Source organism: Pelodiscus sinensis, chromosome 5, assembly GCF_049634645.1.
Source record: "Pelodiscus sinensis isolate JC-2024 chromosome 5, ASM4963464v1, whole genome shotgun sequence".
Lineage (NCBI taxonomy): Eukaryota > Metazoa > Chordata > Testudines > Trionychidae > Pelodiscus > Pelodiscus sinensis.
Window position 1 is genome coordinate 92518207 of NC_134715.1, and position 21100 is coordinate 92539306.

General features: G+C 41.3%; 1 protein-coding gene across 7 annotated transcripts in view; it reads right to left on the bottom strand.

The window, feature by feature from the left end:
* N4BP2 (NEDD4 binding protein 2) overlaps positions 1-21100 on the bottom strand; it is a 76974-nt gene that overhangs the window by 37751 nt on the left and 18123 nt on the right. For 2 of the 7 annotated variants that reach the window (XM_025187932.2, XM_075930549.1), the window contains exons 3-8: positions 18365-18485; positions 17494-17628; positions 9414-9768; positions 4990-6235; positions 2255-2379; positions 616-704 (exon numbers count right to left, since the gene is read on the bottom strand). In XM_025187932.2, coding sequence (XP_025043717.2) covers positions 616-704; positions 2255-2379; positions 4990-6235; positions 9414-9642 — 1689 coding nt within the window. In that variant the 5' untranslated portion in view covers positions 9643-9768; positions 17494-17628; positions 18365-18485. Of the gene's footprint in view, positions 1-615; positions 705-2254; positions 2380-4989; positions 6236-9413; positions 9769-11907; positions 12084-14998; positions 15088-17493; positions 17629-18364; positions 18486-21100 lie in introns of those variants that run through there. The other 5 variants (XM_025187933.2, XM_025187935.2, XM_025187934.2 and 2 more) reach the window with 5 other exon arrangements.

Here is a 21100-nt window from a genome sequence, read left to right on the forward strand (position 1 = left end):
ATGAGTAGAGGCCTGAGCAGCCCTCTGATACTACCACCCCCCGCTTTGGCACCAGGCTGGGCCTCCCTCCCTCCAGCCCCAGGCTGGGCCCGGAGACCATCAGTAGGAGGCCTGTGCACTCCCCACCTGTCCACAGACAACATCAGTTAAGTCTTCTAATGAATAAATAAAAGAACGTTATGCCTCCATCTGTCATTTGGTGCTTATGTCACTGAAGTACACCGGATGTCAAATTTAGGAGGCGGCAGAGACTGTATTTTTGCTTTCTGTAGAGCACCACCAACCACATTGTTGGTACTCAACTAATATGGGCAGTAAGAAAAACTAGCTGACAGTGTTACTGATTATGCATGAGGAAGAACAGAATCTAGCTTATTCTGCAAAATGTGCTCTACAGTACAAAATATGTCTCTGTCATTAAGGTAAGCGGACATAACACTTAGAGCTACACATTTAATGATATGGTACCATTTTTGCACACTTCTTTGATTGCGGACTCTGTCCACTTCTTGTTGAACCCCAACAGAAGCTGGACTGAACCCTGTAACCACACTTAAAAGTGTTCTCAGACTGGTTGTCAATCTCTTCTCACATCATTCAAATCATCATACTAACCAAAGCAACATAAGGCTTCATCTCCCATGCCTGTATGTTTGTGTTGTCTATTATTATAGGAGAAATTCTCTTTTCAAATGCTTCTCCAGCTGAAAGACACACATAAAAGAGTGATCTATGGGTAATTTCTTGATAATAAAATGAACATCAAATGTTAATTTTAATCTTTAAAATACACCAAATTTAACTAGTTGTCAAAATAAATATTTTATGAGTCTGACCTCTATGCCACACAAACACATTTTTTATTTAAACATAAAAACTTAAATTACATCGCACATTATTTTACATGTATTATTTAAAACAGATTTACAGATGTATAACACACCAATATAACTAATTAGTAAAAGATACTAAAAGCTACATGATCACCTTCAAATGGACTTCTTTGAGGCATACAAAATTCATGGCTTTATAACAGTCTTAAGATAAGCCCACTCTGTGTAAACTGTATAAAATATGAAAAATAAGAAGTGTAGTTTTTACACACAATGTTTATTGATTGCTTAAAAAAAGACAGTAGGCAGTATTAAAGTAGCATCATAATCAGAGTTACTTAAACAAAAGATAGTCGTGCAGTACCTTAGAGATTAACAAAAAAACGCAGATGGCATCATGAGCTTTCGTGGGCACAACCCACTTCTTCAGACATGTTGCCCACAAAAACTCATGATAGCATCTACATTTTTTGTTAGTCTCTCAGGTGCTGTGAGACTATTCATTATATTTCAAGTTTTTTTCAGATACAGACTAACATGGCTACCCCTCTGAAACAAGAGTTACTGTTAAGTAGGTACTTTCCCTGTAAACCCATTTTTAATAGGTTTAAAACATGGCTGCAAAAATGTTGGGTTTAAAATTTCGCACACAAGAAATTTGAAAAGAATTGCTTAATGAACAATTGTTTCATTCTCGAGGAGGAGAAACAAAAACAAAAAAACCTTAAGTTGCTGAAATCACCATTGACCAGTTTCCTCTTATTTTTGGTTGTTTCCTAATTTTTGTCAATAACGTAGTATTCTATAAGGAACATTAGTTCAAAGGCAGGGAAAAGATCTGGATAGGTGCCATATGTGTAACACACCCACTCTTAGGGTACGTCTAGACTACAGGCTTTTGTCGACAGAACTCTGTTAACAAAAGGCGTTATTCCTCGTAGAATGAGGTTTACATATGTCGACAAAACTGCTGAGTTTTGTCGATGTTATGTCGACATAACTCAAAGGCAGTGTAGACACAGATAGTTTTGTCGACAAAAGTCCACTTTTGTCGACAAAACCCTGTAGTCTAGACACACCCTTATAGATAACATTTGAATGCAAATACTGATTACTAATCTCAATTTGGAAGGAATCCTCTCAAAATTACCACACTATAAGTGGACTATAATGAAACATATATACCCTGATATAATTTCAAAAGAAAAATAATCCTTCTGTGCAGAAGTAGACATTAGTTAGCTAATGGCATATTAAATACACCATTCTGAAGTGTAGGGTACTATTTTTGTCAATATTATTTAAAATTTGTACCTCTAAAAAGAGATTAAAGCTCATCCTATGGTACACCTACAGAAAAGCCTGATTTTATAGAATAACTTTCAGCAATCCCAGTTAATCTAATCCCCTGTAGTTTTTACCTCGTTTCCTGTTCCACTCATGTGCTTCTCCTAAGCAATTTGCATCATACTGATATTGTCCATTTTTGTAAAAGTAATCATCAGTGCTAAGAATAATTCCACTTGGGTTATCTTCAAGCAATGTCCTGTGAAACATCACAAAGATAAAAATACTTTTTTTCAATTTTATCAGCAATATATGTGAACTAAATATTAACTCCTTTTAGATTTACATAAAATACACAATGGAGAATGGCTAAGTGATCTAAGCTTCAGATTCTTAAAAAAAAAAAAAAAAAAAAAAAAGAAGATTTAATTCCTAGCAAGATTGCCTCCCCTCTACTTTATTCCACAACAGAAAAATTGTTTTATGGAATTTGTTTACAGATTTTTTTTTTAATAAGACCATTTAAACTGAAACTTTGTCTTCTCTTAAGGGATATTAAAGATCTTCAAGTACTTTCTTTGAAAAAGGAAGTATATTTTAGGCACCTTCAGAATTTCTCCTTGGGCCATATTCAGACTGCTGCATGTGCTTTGTTCCCCTGTGGGCACCCATCAACCTGGTGGACACCCTCCAAACCAGTAGATGTGTCACAGTGACAGATTTATTGACTCCTGCATATATGTGTCTTGGTTCATTCCTGGGGCACAGAAAGCAAATGCATCTGATGGAAGTTTCAGCCCCAGAAGATAAGAAACAATGTAACTGTCACCCTCTAATGGGCAGGTTATAGACATATGGTCTCCTATGAAAGCAGCAGCTGGAAAACACACTATGTGACTCCTCCAGTTCCTGATGCTGAGCAACAAAGGAGAGAGAAGAGGAGGAGTGGAAAGAGACAAAACCTCTGTATTCATCATCTTATGTCTCTGCAAATCCTGGGAGTTCTCTGATTTTAGAGACAGAAACCCCCTATTTCTTCTAGAGTGGGAGAAGGAAGGAATCCTATGCCCTGTTGAAAGAATGAGCAGGCATGTCATGTATGCCAAGTATTCTATACAGGAGAAGCCTGTGCTAGGGATGACAGGATCCTCAAATATTTTTAGTGGAAGGGGACAGTTAAGTAATTGAAAGAGATGGCTAGATAGACAGACAGACAGACAGACAGGGTTTTACACAAATATTATCTAAAAGGAGTGAGGATGACACCTGAATAATTCATACTAAAAGTAAGAGAAAAGAAATTAAGGACTAACTTCACACACGCAAAAATAAAAGTTAAAGAAAAATAAACCTGAAGAGATAAAATATAATTTAATTTTAAAAACACTGAATAATAATATGTAAAGCTAACAGACTCAGGACATCAGCAGGTGGGACTGAACCTGGGAATTTGGGAGCTAAAGCCATGAGGCTCTACCACATGAGCTAAAAAGCCAGCTTGCCTCCTAATTAAGGCAACAGAGCAGAATTCACTCTCCTTTGTCAATAGTCTTAGTAACTTTGGTTTCAAATAGAAAAAAATAAGTAGCTATATTTAATTATATGCTTCTGCATCAACAGTCCCACATAGTTTTGTTTGCATAAGTGGCAATAGAACATATCGGCAGATATCTGAAATTGAGTATTATAACTATCAAAAATCTTTCTAATTGTTGCACAGAAAACAAAGAGCTGGATTCTCAAGGTCACTATACACCACCTATTTCAGGTGTGGAGACTCTCAGGCCTAGCCCCCAAGGCTCAGGGCCCCCCCAGCATTGGGGAACCCATGCTGGAGAGTCAACCCCCTGCTGCCCCACTGCAGGGCTGGAGTGAACAAAATCTACTAGGTTGGGCCCCCTTAGGCTCCAGTGTGGGAGGGGATTGTGGGGACTGTCTTTCTCTCTCTCAGTCTGGGGCCACATCAGTGATGGTATTTATTTTGCTTCTCACTTGTGTGCGGCCCCCCCCAATTGATTTTGCTGTGAGTCAGCAGCCCCCCAACCCAAGAAAAGGCTCCCCACCCCTGACTTACTTTGTTTAAAATAAAATTGATATACACAGATATACACAGAAGTCTTCCCAGAGGAGTGTCAACAATTGTAAAAGTGTCAGACTTGACATATTCCCAGCTAAATCCACCTCTGATGCTATGAGGAGATAGGGACATGGCAGAGGTGACCCAGGGACAGGAGGGGCAGGGTGGAGCTGAGCTCTATCAAACTTGATTTTCTGCTAGCATAAGCTTCATTATGGAGGTTGCACCAGAGACAGACGTTAGAGTAGGCCCTAACCTGCTCCAGCAGTCCAAGGCTAAAGGAGATGCAACCGACTCAGCTCCATGCAGTTACTAATGTCCCCTATGCCTGAGTGCAGTTTGGACATACAGGGGAATTGGGGCTTAAATGAGGCAGAATAGAAAACTATTTTTGTTGTTTTGTTGTTAATAAATCATACAGCCATGGTCAGGAGACAAGGCCGGGCTGCAGTTGGAGCCAGAGTCGGAGTGGGACTAGCGCTGAAGTTTGGGCCACACCTGGGAGTATGGCCACAATTGGGGGGAGGGCCATAGCTGGGGTTGTAAGCCAAAGGTGGGTGTGGATCCATAGCTGGGAGCTGCAGCCAGTGGCTAAGGCCAGACCTTTGGCTAGGCGGTGGGACCAGAGTGGTGCTGGGAGTAGAGCAGCGCACAGCGATACTCCCTTCCTACCCACTGTGAGGGCTAGGCCGGGTCTCACCAGACCCTCCTGAACATTCTTCCATGCCTCTCAATTTGGGGACCACTGTGCTAAGTGATTTATCTTATAAACACATAATATAAATGTTCTACCTTGCCAAAAAAGATTTTCCTGATCCTGGAACCCCTCTGAGAAGAACAAGTATTTGACCTATGAGATGTGTCTTTTTTCTCATCACTGGACATATTGGTGGTTGGTGTACTTGAGAGAGGTTCATTTTTTGGATTCCATCTTGATTTCCCCATACCTTCGGAGAAGCGTTGTTATCCCAGACATATGAAACCCCTTTGCCATATGTTCTGTAGTCTAAAACAGGTCTCCATTGTCCAGGACTAATAGCTACTGGAGTTACAAAGCTGTGACTTCCACCTGATTGACAAAACACAGGAGTAGCTGGATTCCAAGAAGGCTGTGGAGATTGCTGAGGTACTGGAGAAAAATGTGAATTCCATCCTTGATGAACATCCACATGTTGTGGTGATCTGAGAGTGGATCCTTCAGCTGATGTAATCTCTTCAGGGAGAGAAATACTTTTGTGGCCACTACACATAGCCACACTTTCCTGTTGAAGAAGGTATTTTGACCTGGAATTTCCACTAGCAGTTGTAGAAGCTGTTACAAGTCCCGGGAAGAAATTACCAGAAGCAACATTCAACCTTTCATACTCTGAAACAACATTCTGTGATTGATCGAGATTTCTACAAGCCAGTTCTGAGTTTATTGGTTTAATGACTTCTGCAGCATTGTCAGTATCAATTTCCTGCAAACAGGAGCTTACTGATACTTGTGCAAAAATGTCCATGTCAGCTGATGAACTATCCTTTGTTTGAATGCTAGACTTATGTACAGCTGGTTGAGAAGATCTGTAACACTCTGAGTTTAACAGAGAGAAGTTTTCTAATTTCTCATTCTGTCTCTCCACTTGCTGTAGAGAAAGCATGGCATTAAACCCTAAACTGGATTTTTTCCTCTCAGGAAATTCATTAATGCCATTAGAATTATTCTGGTCCAGTGTCGTATGCTGATTTCCTGTGATTTTGACATTTGTGGAATCATACAATGTGTGTCCCTGACTGTATTTCTCAAAAGCAGTTTGTATCAAGGAATCCAGTTCTTCAGTCAGCTGAATATCAGGTGATAAGATCTTTTCAGATTCTTCTTTAAAGTTCACAATATCTTCTTTTGCATAACTTTCTCCCACTATTTCATTTGCAATAGAGCTTTGCTGGCTAAGATGAGACAAAGATGATGCTATTGAATCAAAACCTGAGATTTTTGAAGATGCGACTCTCTTAGCAGCTGTGGAAAGTTCTAGCAGACAATCCATAGCAGTTTCAACTGTTAGGTAAGATAAATAAAATAAATAAAGAAAATTTAAATAACTTTTTACATCTATTATTCACGAAACATTATTCATAACAAACCCTGAATTTATAGAATTTACCAATTCATTTGCTAGCAGACTTTCCCCCGACTTTTACAAAAAAGGTTCAACTTAATCTGCACACACTTCAATACAACAGTATAATATGCAAAAAAGTAAATGAACTGCGAAGCTAAGTTTAAATGAGCATAAAGAAAAAAAGATTACAAGACTGATTAAATAGTTATAAGTTTCAATGGGTAGCCGAGTTAGTCTGTATAGGATAAACTTAAAAAAACAACAAATGGTCTGGTAGCACTTTATAGACTAACAAAACAAGTAGATCGTATCAAGCTTTCGTGGGACTCTGGTCATCTGAAGAAGTGGGCTGTGCCCATGAAAGCTCATGATACCATCTACATGTTTTTAGTCTACAAAGAGCGACCAGACCATTTGTTGTTATTTAAATAGATATAGGTAGAGAGAAATAGGATGAAATAAACTGAAATAATCACAAAAAGGAGAATTGAGATAAAAAGGGGAAAAAAAAAAGAAACTGTCACAGAAATCTTTTTATTGTTATAGCCCAGACTAGTTAAAAGTGTTAATGACAAAATACATTGGGGGAGGGAGCATGAGAGTCTCCAGATTACTAAAATAAGCTGGGACTTTTCCATGTGTTAAAAAGGACTAGGTTGAAAAAAAAACTTTCACACTCAGGGGAAATACATTTTCTCTCTCTCTTTCTTGATGGGTAGTTCTTCCTTTTACTTTAGGGGATCTGGCTAGCTTTTCCTCCTCATTTGTTGCATTAACCCTCCATAAAGAAAGCGATAGTGATAAGTTTCCCTTTTAGAATTGGTTCACAGGAGAAAGATAAAATATAGCCAAAAAAAATAGAGATTAGACAATAAACCTGGGTTTATTGGTTAATCCTATTGACTACATGCCATCTGTCCCCGCTGCCTCACCCGTGTGCTGCCTCTCTATCAGAGGCAGCAGTGCGGGGTGGTAGGTGAGAGCCAGTCTTCACAGGGAGCCCATTTAAAAACCCGCTCTTGCCTGCCAGCCTGCGCTGCTGACTCTGCTAGAGAGGCAGCAGTGCAGGGTAGCAGGGCGCCCCCGGGAGCAAGGCCAGGAACGCACTGGCTGCTGACCCCACCCCCAGAGACTATCGAATAATCATATAACAGCAAAGTTTTGGTGCGGTTACATGAATATTCAATTAATAAATATGTAACACCCCTAGACAAAAACCATCCCTCCATGCCAGATGACAGACTAAATCTACTGATAAGAGGAAACCGACTTTTTCTTCCTCCCCCTTCCATCTTATTTGCTCCCTCAGAATATTTGGCCAGATCTATCTGAAAAGCACACCAGTCAAAACGTGGATAGAAAACTACACCAAGAAATCTATTAATAGGATAGGAAAGACTGGAAGTGTTTAAAAAAAAATCTATTCACACAGACAAGCACGCTTATGCACACACATACCCGTAAACAAACAGAGCAGACTTAAAGCCAAAGAAAGGAAAATCTTTAATACTTCAAATAATTGTTCAACAGTTTCTTTATGAAGTATGCTTCCTTCAGTAAGTCTCACAAATGGCCTGTGTGGGTGGGTATTATAGTTTTTATATTTTGAAAGGATTATCTTTGTGGATAGATTCTTTTAAATATAACATGCTACTATTATACTTTACTTATCTACCAAAATTATTGCAAATAACAATTCCCTTGGTGGCAATGTTCCTTGTAAGCTGTGTGCTTATGCGGTCACCCTGGAGAGATTCAGATGCTGCCCCGTTGATTAGCAGAGTACCCACAGCTAGGTTTTTTGTTTCTATTACTAGGGCACATTCACACATGGATGGGGAAAAAAAGCCACATCAGGATGAAAAAGATTCATGGAAACATTGCTTGGTGGGTACATTAATATTTCCTGTGTATCCTCCAGCCAACCTCAAGACAAATCTATTATTTTATCACACTTGTTATAAAAACCATCTAAAAAAACTCCCACATTTTTAATTGGTGATGATAGCCACTTGAATTTTAAAAGGGATAATTCTTATATATCTAAATGGCATGAAAATCTATTAAATTATAAACTTTAAAAACATCTACACTTAACATTAAAAAGAGCCTATTGGCTCTTAATACATGGGAAGGAGAGACCCAGCACAAGCCAGGAATCAGCCGTCCTGGCTCGCACCAGGTCTCCTTGCTGCACTTCTGATTTTTAAATGTATTAAGAGCTGGCAGACTCTTAATACATTTAAAAATCAGAGGCGCAGTGTCTGGGACTGGACACGAGCCAGGAATCAGCTGATTCCTGGCTTGCGCCTTGTCTCCACTGCTTCCCTGCCTCCCCGACTTCCCACAGAGACGGTGAGGGGGAAAACTGGCTTTGAAACCGGCTCCCCCCCAGCTCCGGCTCCTCCCGCAAGGCAGGGAATCGATTAGTCACTTACATCCCTAATTCACTATGTTAGACATCGAGTCACTACCAACCTTCATGGTGAAAACCAAAACAAAGAAGTCATTAAGGATTTCTGTCATTAAGGATTTCCAAGTTTTCTGTTATTGTTTCTCCGTCTTCATTGGGCAATGGGTCTACCCTGTCTTTGGTCTTCCTCTTGCTTCTAATATATTTGTAGACCGTTTCTTTGTTACCTTTTATGTCTCTAGCTACACTGAGCTCATTTTGATATGATATAACATTACTGAGATTGATATGTAACAGACACCCATACCGAATATGGGACAGTCTTACATAGTGGCTAAACTCAAAAATGGCAGTCAGAAAAGCAGGGTTCTTACCAACATCACAAAAATGTAATTAATCTGAGAATCCTACATAGTTGCTAAGTTACAGAAGCCGCAGCTGCTTCTGCCCAGGTGAGCTTTATGGCCAGCTAAGCCTCATTGCATCCTAGCTCCTCTTCAGGTGCAATCAACAGCTAATTGACCTCTCTAGCCAATATTAACCCGAAAAGGTAAATGTGTGGGGTGAACATCTCATCACACTCATGTTCTCATCAAAAGTTTAATTCTGACATCTAAAAACATTGCAGAAGTCTGCGGAAGCTTCACCACCTACCAGAGCAGAATTTGCCTATGAAATCCAACTGTTAACATTTTATTTACCTTTAAAATCACATTCAGATAGTACCATATAAACCACATTATGATCCAGGTCAGAAAACATTTCTGACATGCTGCTGAAGAGATCCTCCTTATTGACATTGTAAATTGCTTGTGACACAGCTTCATCTCCTGGAGGTGGTACCAGTCCTTCACCAGAAGCTGCCATTCTCTCAGAATCCATGATCTTCCTGGAGGGACTCATACCCAGATTTTTCCTTTTCTTTGGCATTCTGTTATTCAGAACAAGTTTCCTTTCTGAATTATTTCGCCCATATAATGTTGGTTTTATGAAGTTCAGAGAAAACAAGGCAAGGTGCCTTTCATATCTCCGATAGCCACATTACTGATAGAAGGTCTGGAAAGAGAATGGAGAAATGCTTCAAAATAGGCAACTGAATTTCCACTGCATTAGCACTTAGGTATTTAAAGCTCTAAAAAGCATTTTATTTTATTGGGGTGAAAGGTTGATTTTCTGTTTAATGTTCAAGGGATGGGAAGAAAGAGCTTCTATTTTTATTTTTTTACACTAGACATTCAGGTCCTGCCTAGACAGACAAACTAGTGAAACGACATTACAAGATCCAAGAAGGTGGAAGTTAAGCAAGTGAAAGAGGAAGGACTATTTAAATCAGTTTAAAAATCTTTTTAACAACACCAATTGAATTTCTACAGTCAATTACCATTTTGGGGAAATGTAACCTTTGCTAAAGATGTAGCATCCTCAGCCCCCTCTATTAAAGCATTAGCAATACCAGTAAATATCTCCAATATTTTGCATGGGTCTTCAAGCAAAATCAGGAAAGATTAAACTTTACATTCCTGATATTTCTAAAGATAAAAACAAGCAGAAAAATGTCTTGTTAAAAGCCTTTTGGGTGCTTAAATATCATAAAGTACAGAAGTACAAAAGCCCTTTTAAAAAATAATTATTTTGGTTGTCAGCTAGCAAAATGAAACAGCACTTTGTGTCCCACTAATTATTATACCAGGCCAATATGGAAAGCAATTAGTTATCTATATCTATTATTCCTGGGAAAATTCTATGTCCGTGTACTATCCAGAATTTTGCAGAAATGAATGCTGCACAAGCAGAAAGGATAGCACAGGGGTGGGCAATAATTTTTTGCCAGTGTAGTAGCAGATAGACTAGCACAAGTGTGGTCAATAATTTTTGGCAGGGGACCACTTCAAAAATTTCTGAAGTGGCCCTCGGCCATCCCGGAAGGGGCGGGACCAGAATGCTTCTGGGCTTCCCCAACCCAAACCATAGCTGGTCTGGGGGTGGTGGAGCCCCTTTGCCTCTCCTTCCTACTAGGCCCCCATGCCCCTGGCAGGGCAGGAAGAGGCTTCACACACTCCCTTGCCCCCAGACCCTGATTGGTCATGGGGCGGGGGAGCGCGTGGCACTTCAAAGGAGGCGCTCCCCCGCCTCCAAGTCCTGATTGGCCTCCCTCACCCTGCTCCCACCCTATGCGAACGTACAGAACTTTGAAGTGCCGTGTGCTCCTCACAGAGCGGGGAGACGGAGAGTGGAGGAAACTTCGCACACTCCTCCTGCCCCCAGGCCAATCAGGGCTTGAGGGCGGGGGAGTGCATGACGTCTCCTCCCGCCCTGCGAGTAGCGCATGGCGCTTCAAAGCCCTGCATACTGCTCACAGGGTGGGAGAACGCTTCGTGCTCTCCCACCCCCGGGCCATAATTAGCCTGGGGCTGGAAGCCCTTTTGCCCTCCCCAGGCTAGCAGTACTGCTAGATGCTACTAAGGGCTGCTGGACTCTGCAGAGCCCAGCTTGCACACAGAGACACTGCCAGGGTGAAAGGGAGAGAGCTAGAAGGTTCCTGGCAGCTGCAGTTCCTAGCATGCCGTGAGGAAAGGAGAGGACGGAATGCAACAAACTCCATGAAAGCCTGGGATCATGAACCTGTCTTTCCCTTTGGATCACTGAGCAATATGCATGTGTGTGGGGGGGGGAGAAGGTGTTGGGCAAAAGGGAGGCCGTGAAGCTGGGCTCTATGGGAGGGAGTGCAGGTATTGGGGGGAGGGGGTATCTGGGCCAGGTGAGCCCTACATCTGATAGAGGCAGCAGCGCGGGGTGGCAGCCAATGCATGCCAGGAGCCAGCATTTCAGCCAGATACAGAGGCAGCAGCACAGGGGGGCAGCAAAAATAAAAAATAAATATTTGAAAGTAAACTACTTCTGCTTAGGAAGGAAAGTTTTGAAATGAGCTAAGTTGATTATATTAATCATATACATACAACCACTTCCCCCATCAACATTAAAGGCAATGATTTAAAAATAAATCCAGAATTACTAATTAATGATACTCAGAAGTCTATGCAGAACATACAACTGCCTAGCATCAAATTCTTAATTTGTGAAGAACATGTAAAAGCAGCATCTCTAATTCATTCTAATTTAGCTATGCCTAATAGGCAAAAACCTACAGGGGTGAAGGGAAGGTACTGCCTGTGGAGCTCCAGAGAGGGATTGTACCTGTAACTCCTTGGTGCCCAAGGAGAGCATATTTTGTTCATCCTTAGGATGGTGAAATGTGCTTCCCTCTGTACCTGGCCAGCTCTTGCTAACCAGCTATGGAGGACTATGGCGATGGCAGAAACTCCTCTCTGCCCTCTTTGGTACGATTTCAAACTCTGCACAGAAAGCAGTCCCTGCACCCAAGAGAGATCAGACACTGTAATTGTATTTGGAGAGAAGGGGATTTCTTTTTCCACTCCACTGAGTGCCCTTGCAAGATCCAGTAACCAAGAAATCCTATATAAAACATAAAAGTACTCTGAAAGTATTTTATTTTCATTAAATACAGCGGTAATTCAAACAAGTGAAGTCTTGGCAAATATTAATGTGTGTATCAATCACCAAAACAAGTGGTAACTGAAAAATCAGACTTGCAGACAAAGACTGGCCAAAAAAAAATGAGTATTTAAAGTAGGAACAAGAAATATAGGCCCTGCTACTACACAGCCAGGAACAGAGTTAATAAGTTGAATTTATCATTGTTCCAACTGGCGTTTCATCTTTAGAAAATCATGCACTCTTAGTGTGGTGCATTATGCTCAGAACACGGTTTCTATTAGCACAATTTGAGTATATATCTGCTGCATTTGTATGCCTCCTCTGCTCATATCAACCCAAGTTAGTATTCTGAAACATATCTCTTATTCTTACAGTTCATATTGTGTTATAGTCAGAAGCACCGGCACATTCTAAGAATAACCAAAAAAAGCTGCAAGTTGCAAACAGTGGTAAAGTGGGCATCTCTTGAACAGCTAAGAATAGCTATTGGAATGTCCCATCTGTAGGGGTTTCTCTGCCAGTGGAAACAGTTTCATCGCTGCCTATACCAGCAGCTCTTCCTCCACTAGTGTAACAGAGAGGTGTTCTGGTAGAGAGACATGATGGATCACAGTTCCCTTATGACTCATCTTCAACTAATGCAGGGTTTCCCAACCTATGGGTCGGACCCAAATATGGGTCGCCATTTAGGGTTGCCAGTTGTCCAGTATTCACCTGGACAGTCCAGTATTTTCGCCTCCTGTCTGGTAAAAAAAAAATGCAGAGAATACCAGACACCTAATATGTCCGGTATTTTCTGATTTTCCTCCCCAGCTAGAAGGCGAAAATGCCGGGCACCTGGCAACCCTACAAACACTCAGCGGACAGCCTCCCCCCCCCACCCCTCCCCGGCTCCTAACACCCCCAGACCCCGACCCCATGCTTACTTGGTTCTGCAAGGCTACAAGCACAAAATGGCTGCTGACCAAGGGTCTTAGTGCTCAACCGCTCCCCTGTTCCTATCCCTGCACTCATTCTTAAAGGGGACATGCTGTTTTATTCTAATGTGTTTGTTTTTTTTTTTTTGCTTGCTTGCTTAAGTCTGGAGTCCTTTTTTTTTTTGGCTCAACAACTTTGGTGTCCCCCTCCCCCCCCGCCTTTTTTTCCCCCTTCAACAGAATTTTTTCATGGCATTTTGGGGGGGGCGGGTATTTTTGTTTCAACCATCTGGCAACCTTATCGACATTACATTTCAAAAGGGTTGCCAGGAGTCTCCCCAGGTGGTTCTTAAGGAGCCAGTCACACATTTTTTGAATTACTCTGGGTCTCTTCAGGCATCTAGATAGACTTATGTGTAGTGATGGGGAGGAGCCGGTGGTCGTGGTACATGTAGGTACCAATGACGTAGGGAAGGGTAGGAGAGATGTCCTGGAGGCCAAATTTAGATTGCTAGTAAAGAGACTGAAATCCAGGACCTCTATGGTGGCATTCTCGGAAATGCTTCCAGTTCCACGCACAGGGCCAGGTAGGCAGGCAGAGCTTCAGAGTCTCAATGTCTGGATGAGACGATGGTGTAGGGAAGAGGGGTTTGGATTTATTAGGGGACACTTTTGGGAGAGGGGGAGCCTATACAGGAAGGATGGGCTCCACCTAAACCAGGGTGGAACCAGACTGCTGACACTAAACATGAAAAAGGCCGTAGAGCAGTTTTTAAATTAAGAGATGGGGGAAAGCCGATTGGTGCGGAGATGCACGTAAATCAGATGGAGAATTCTCTTAGAGGAGAATCCATTGATAAAGATTCTCTAAGCTGTAGTCAGAAAGAGAGGAGGGGAGAGGACAAACCATGGGCCAGAGCAGACAAACAACCGCATATAAAGGAATCCAATGCATCAGGGAAAGGCAAGCAAATAAGCAGTGGCAAATTTCTAAAGTGCTTCTACACAAATGCTAGGAGTCTGACTAATAAGATGGGTGAACTAGAGTACCTCGTATTAAAGGAGGAGATTGACATAATAGGCAACACTGAAACTTGGTGGAATGAGGAAAATCTGTGGGACACAATCATACCGGGATATAAAATATATCGAAAGGATAGAGCAGGCCGGCTGGGTGGCGGAGTGGCACTGTAAGTGAAAGATAATGTAGAATCAAATGAAATAAAACTAATAAATGAATCAACATGTTCAATAGAATCGCTATGGATAGTAATTCCATGCTCCAATAATAAGAAATTAGCCGTAGGGATATATTACTGATCACCTGACCAGGACAGCGATACTGATATTGAAATGCTGAGGGAGATTACAGAGGCTACCAAAATAAAGAACTCTATAATAATGGGGGATTTTAATTATCCCCATATTGACTAGATACATGTCACCTCAGGAAGAGAAGCAGAGATAAAATTTCTCAATAGCTTAAATGACTGCTTCTTAGAGCAGCTGGTACAGGAACCCACAAGGGGAGAGGCAATTCTCGATTTAGTCCTGAGTGGAGTGCAGGATTAGGTCCAGGAGATAACCATTGCAGGACCGCTTGGGAATAGTGACCATAATATAATAACATTTAACATTCCTGTGGTAGGAAGAACACCTCAGCAGTCCAGCACTCTGGCATTTAATTCCAAAAAGGGGAATTACGCAAAAATGAGAAGGTTAGTTAAACATAAATTAAAAGGCACAGTGACTAGAGCCAAATCCCTGCAAGCTGCATGGGCACTTTTCAAAGACACCATAATAGAGGCCCAACTTAAATGTATACCCCAAAATTAAAAAACATAGCAAGAGACCTAAAAAAGAGTCACCGTGGCTTAACCACCATGTAAAAGAAGCAGTGAGGGACAAAAAGGCATCTTCTTAAGTGGAAGTCCAATCCTAGTGAGATAAATAGAAAGGAACATAAACACTGTCAAATTAAGTGTAAAAATGTAATAAGAAAAGCAAAAAAAGATTTTGAGGAACAGCTAGCCAAAAGCTCTCAAAGAAATAACAAAATGTTTTTTAAGACCATTAGAAGCAGGAAGCCTGCTAAAAAAACCTGTGGGTCTCCTAGACGATCGAGATATAAAAGGAGCAATCAAGGACCATAAAGCCATTGCGGATAAACTAAATGATTTCTTTGCTTCAGTCTTCACGGCTGAGGACATTAGGGAGATTCCCAAATCTGCACCGTCCTTTGTGGGTGATGAATCTGAGGAACTGTCCTGGATTGAAGTGTCATTAGAGGAGGTTTTGGAACAAATAGAAAAACTTTATGTTAACAAATCTCCAGGACCAGATGGCATTCATCCAAGGGTTCTAAAAGAACTTAAATGGGAAACTGCTAAACTATTATCTATGGTTTGTATCCTAACCTTTACATCAGCTTCCGTACCTAATGACTGGAAGGTAACCAACGTGACACCAATATTTAAAAAGGGCTCTTGAGGTGATCATGGCAATTATAGACCGGTAAGTCTAACTTCAGTACCGGGCAAATTAGTTGAAACAATAGTAAAGAATAAAATTGTGAGGCATTTAGAAGAACATAATTTGTTGGACAAAAGTCAACATGGTTTCTGTAAAGGGAAATCCTGTCTTACTGATCTGTTAGAGTTCTTTGAAGGGGTTAACAAACATGCAGACAAGGGGGATCCAATAGATACAGTATACTAAGATTTTCAGAAAGCCTTTGACAAGGTTCCTTACCAAAGGCTCTTGTGTAAATTACATGGCCATGGGATAAGAGGGAAGATCCTTTCTTGGACTGAGAACTGGTTAAAAGACAGTAAACAAAGGGTAGGAATAAATGGTAAATTTTCAGAATGGAGCGGGGTAACTAGTGGTGTCCCCCAACGGTCAGTCCTAGTACCAATCCTTTTCAACTTATTCATAAATGATCTGGAGAAAGGGGTAAGCAGTGATGTGGTAAAGTTTGCGGATGATACCAAACTGTTTAGGATAGTCAAGACAGAAGCAGACTGTGAGGGACTCCAAAAAAGATCTCACCAAACTGAGTGATTGGGCAACAAAATGGCAAATGAAATTTAATGTGGATAAGTGTAAGTAATGCACATTGGGAAAAACAACCCCAACTATACGTACAGTATTATGGGGTCTAATTTGGCTATGACAAATCAGGAAAGAGATCTTGGAGTTATCGTGGACAGTTCTCTGAAAACTTCCACACAGTGTGCAGCAGTGGTCAAAAAGGCAAATAGGATGCGAGGAATTAAGAAAGGGATAGAAAATAAGACACATAATATCTTACTGCCCCTGTATAAAACTATGGTACGCCCACATCTTGAATACTATATACAGATGTGGTCTCCTTACCTCAAAAAAGATATTTTGGCCTTGGAAAGGGTTCAGAAAAGGGCAACTAAAATGATTAGGGGTTTGGAACGGGTCCCATATGAAGAGCAGTTAAAGCGACTGGGACTTTTCAGTTTAGAGAAGAGGAGACTGAGGGGGGATATGATAGAGGTATATAAAATCATGAGTGGTGTGGAGAGGGCGGATAAAGAAAAGTTATTTATTAGTTTCCATAATAGAAGAACTAGAGGACACCAAATGAAATTAATGGGTAGCAGGATTAAAACTAATAAAAGAAAGTTCTTCTTCGCACAGCGTGTAGTCAACCTGTGGAACTCCTTGCCAGAGGAGGCTGTGAAGGCTAGGACTATAACAGAGTTTAAAGAGAAGCTAGATAATTTCATGGAGGTTAGGTCCATAAAAGGCTATTAGCAAGGGGATAGAAATTGTGTCCCTGGTCTCTGTTCGTCAGAGGCTGGAGAAGGATGGCAGGAGACAAATCACTTGATCATTGTCTTCAGTCCACCCTCTCTGGGGCACCTGGCAGACAGGCTACTGAGCTAGATGGACCTTTGGTCTGACCCAGTACGGCCGTTCTTATGTTCTTATATTGAAGAAACCTATGCCAGGGCAATTGGAAATTATTTTCTTTGTCTACTACATGACATTTACAGACCAGGTTCCAGCTCATGCCAACCTCTCCATGCCTCAACTGAATGTTGACAAATACACAGCTGAAATCAGTCTGGCTCACCTTTATGTTTGTATTGTTAAAATAGGTATTAGAATTATAATAATATGGTTCATGTTTAGACTGTGCTGAATGCTTGTCACAACTGATGCATGCATTGAATCTCACTTATCTGTATCCCTTACAGCAAGGTAATATTTGAGTGTTTGTATTTAAGCCTCTGCAACTGTGTAAGCCACCAGACTGGAGAGGCACGTTAACACATGTGAAATGCTGATCTCTAATAGAAGGTTTTCTTACCTTACAAGGAAGGCTCAAACAGCAGATGGACTAAACTGGAACATTAAAGAAGGCAAAAGACTTATTGTTTTCTCTCCCTCCTCTATGAAGATGGGTCTTGTAATTGAATTCCTCCCATCAGCTGAGTCTGTAGCTCTAAGGGGGAGTGATAGAGAATAAAAATCCCTAACAAAAAGGATATGCATCTCTTTGTTGGTTGGATGGGGGTGCAGGAAGCAGGTTTTCTAAGCATTAGCAAGAGATCTCTAGCTGTTGAGCCTGGATTAGCCCTAAGGACATACAGAGCTTGCTTATTATAGAAACTTCTATTACCTTTTCAACTTTGAGATTGTAACTTATTTATTATCTGCTTTAACCTTGAAAGTAACTAATTTCCTTTTTAATAAATATTTAGATAGTTATTATAGGATTGGTGACAAGCATTGTCTTTGATGTGAGAGCTAAAATGCAACTGATATCGGGTAGGTAACTTGCCTTGAGAGTAACCTGAATAGATTTATCTGTATGGCAGGGACCTCAGGGAATTGTCTGAGAGTCTATGTTAACATTACTACAGTGCCTGAGGAAATTACATTTGATAATTGGTTATATAGAAATTACAGCCAGTTTCTGGGGTTGCTCCCTGGTTTCTAACAGTTTGCCCTAAGGTTAGTACTCATGCTCATGAGCCACTACAGGACAATGTGACAAGCTAATGAAAAGGGAAAAACAATAACAGAATAATAAGGACATGGCAGACGTGCTTGATAACTTTTTTGTTTTGGTTTTCACCAGAAAGGCTGGTGGTGATTGGACATTTAACATAGTGAATATAAGGAAAAATGGGATAGGTTCAGAAGCTCAAATAGGTAAAAACAAGTTTAAAAATTACCTAGACAAGTTAGATGTCTCCAAGTCACCAGGGCCTGATGAAATGCATCTTAGAATGCTCAAGTAGATGACTGAGGAGAAAACATTTTAGAAGACTGGAAAGTAACAAATACAGCGCTCGCCTATAAAAAGGGAAATACAGGGAATTACAGACCAGACATCTTAACTTCTGTACCAGGAAAGATAATGGAGCAAATAATTAAGGAATCAATTTGCATACATCTAGACTGTAAGATAAGTAATAGTCAGCATGGATTTGACAAGAACAAATTATTCCAAACTACCCCTGATAACTATCTTTGACAGGGTAACATGCTTTGCAGACTAGATGTGCAGCTTTAGACTACACGGTTTCTTAATCACATTTTAACATTCTCAATACATATACATTTTATTTGTTGAGTGTACTAATAAAAGAAGTTTGTTCATTCTCCTTCCCTCATCTTAATTGCTGCTATTTCTTTGTTGACACAGGGTCTAAAACAGGTTAAAATTGTTAAATCCATATTGATATGCCCTATAAAAAGAATAAAAATGAAAGAACTACTATTCTGCTTTTCTCTTCACATAGCATATGAAGTTACTTTACAACTTTTTTTTAAAAAAAAGTTAAATTTTAAAATTTAAAAGAGAAACTACAAAATACTGATGAACCATTGCTACCCAGACAGCTCCACCACTCCAGAACATCAAAAACAATAAATAAGAGAAGGGGGGGGGGGAGGGAAATGGAGAAAAAAAAGACAGTGAATAGATTGTTCCAGTAGTTACAAGAGGCTGATAAGAACAATTAACCAACCAACCCAACAATGGAGGTGTTAAGTAATTAGGATGTGGAAGGTTGTGTGCAGCCAGAGCGTATAAGGTGACATGGAAATCCATTAATGAGTGCCCAGGCAGGTTAAAGTGTTTTTCATGTATTGCCTTTTCAGATATCTGATTTGTGTCCATTAATTCTTTCCCATTGAGACTGTCCAGTTCAGCCAATATACATGGCAGTGGGGCATTGCTGGCATTTAATGGCATAGATTACATTAGTGCAGTGGTCCCCAACGTTTTGGGGCTGCCGGGCGCCTCGGGGCGGGGCCGCTCACATGCTGCACGTCCAGGGGTGGGGCCGCTCATAGGCCACGGGCCTAGGGGAGAGGCCAAGCATGCACCGCGCACCCGGGGCTGGCACCGGCATGTGCTGCGACCGTGGGCAGGGGCCGCCCAGGCGCCGCGCACCCGGGGCCAGGGCTGGCACCGGCATGTGCCGTGACCCTGGGGCAGAGGCCGCCCATGCGCCCGGGGCTGGCACTTGCCGCACGGCCAGGGGCGTGGCCAGCCCAGATTGCCCGGCGAGCACCATGGCGCCCATGGGCACCACGTTGGGACCACTGCATTAGTGGATGTGCCCACAAAAGGTCATGATACCAGCTACATGTTTTGTTAGTCTTTAATGTGCTACTAGACTATTCATTGTTTTTTAAGTTTTTCCAGTCTCTAGCATGTAACTGGATGAGAACTATAATCAGTCACTCCTGAATTACACTACAGGAGAACACCAGCAAACTTTCCAATCCACGCTTTTTTCTAGAAACGTGCATGTTGTACTGCCCAGCACAATGCAAACTCATATAGGATCCATCCTTTCATCATTGGAGATCACATGCACAAGCTTTATTATCCCAAATGGATGTTTCCCCCCACACTTTAATCCAAACACACTGGTTATATAAAACAAGTTTATGACTACACAAAGATATTAAATTATCAAAAGTAATAAAGCATAAATGTCAGAATTAGTTAAAAAGGAAATGAAGGGTGAAACACAGCTAAGTGAATTAAAAGGCTTCTCATCACTCTTTTTTCTCCAGTCTTACTGCCTGAACTTCTCTTCAGACAGGATTTCTTCCGCTGCACCAGAAGGTGAACAGAGAGAAAGGGAGTGACCCAAGGCATTGTAAAGAAGCATCTCCAATTGTTTCAAAAGATCTGTTTTCAGCTGAGTCAGGACTGACAGAAAGCCTGTTTGGTAGGAACTTTAAGCTCTTCCTTTGTTCAACATGAAGATTTTCTGACTCACACCCCTTCTCCTGCTAAAGAATGGCCATTTAACCAATTAATTTCCCTGAAACCTGGCTGGGACATTGGCTAACCTTTCTGTCTCTGAGGAATTTGTCTACGGGTACACCACAAAATACTATATAATAAAATCTTATGATCTTGCATAAAATGCTACTAGACACACTTTAACAAGGCCATAATATTCAGCAGATTATCAGTTTTCTAATGATACCCGAAGATCTATCATGTGGTAGGTAGGGGTTATGGCTTGCCACTGGCTGCATCAGGTTCCCGAGTCTTCATTCCTAAACCAAGACTCAGGTTCCCCTTTTATCCAAGTTAACACTTTCTTCATCAGAGCTGTCTGATGGTGTCACAGTGTGGGGTAGTCACCGGGCCCTGCACCCCCCTATCTGCAACAAGACGTGACACTCAAGCCAGCAAGTAGAACAGAAGGTTTATTGGTTCACAGGGACACAGCGTAGCTCAGACTTCTTGTTACAGGAACCAGAAGCAGTCAATACAATCCTACCTCTGCCCCAACTAGCAAGCATTCTCCCTGACCCAGCTGAAAACTAACAAACACACCCAGCAACTGCTCACATCCCACCAGGCTGCCACCCCTCCTCCTTTGATTAGATTCCCAAGTGTCACCTGACTGAATTCTCCACCTAGCTCAGGTGACAGG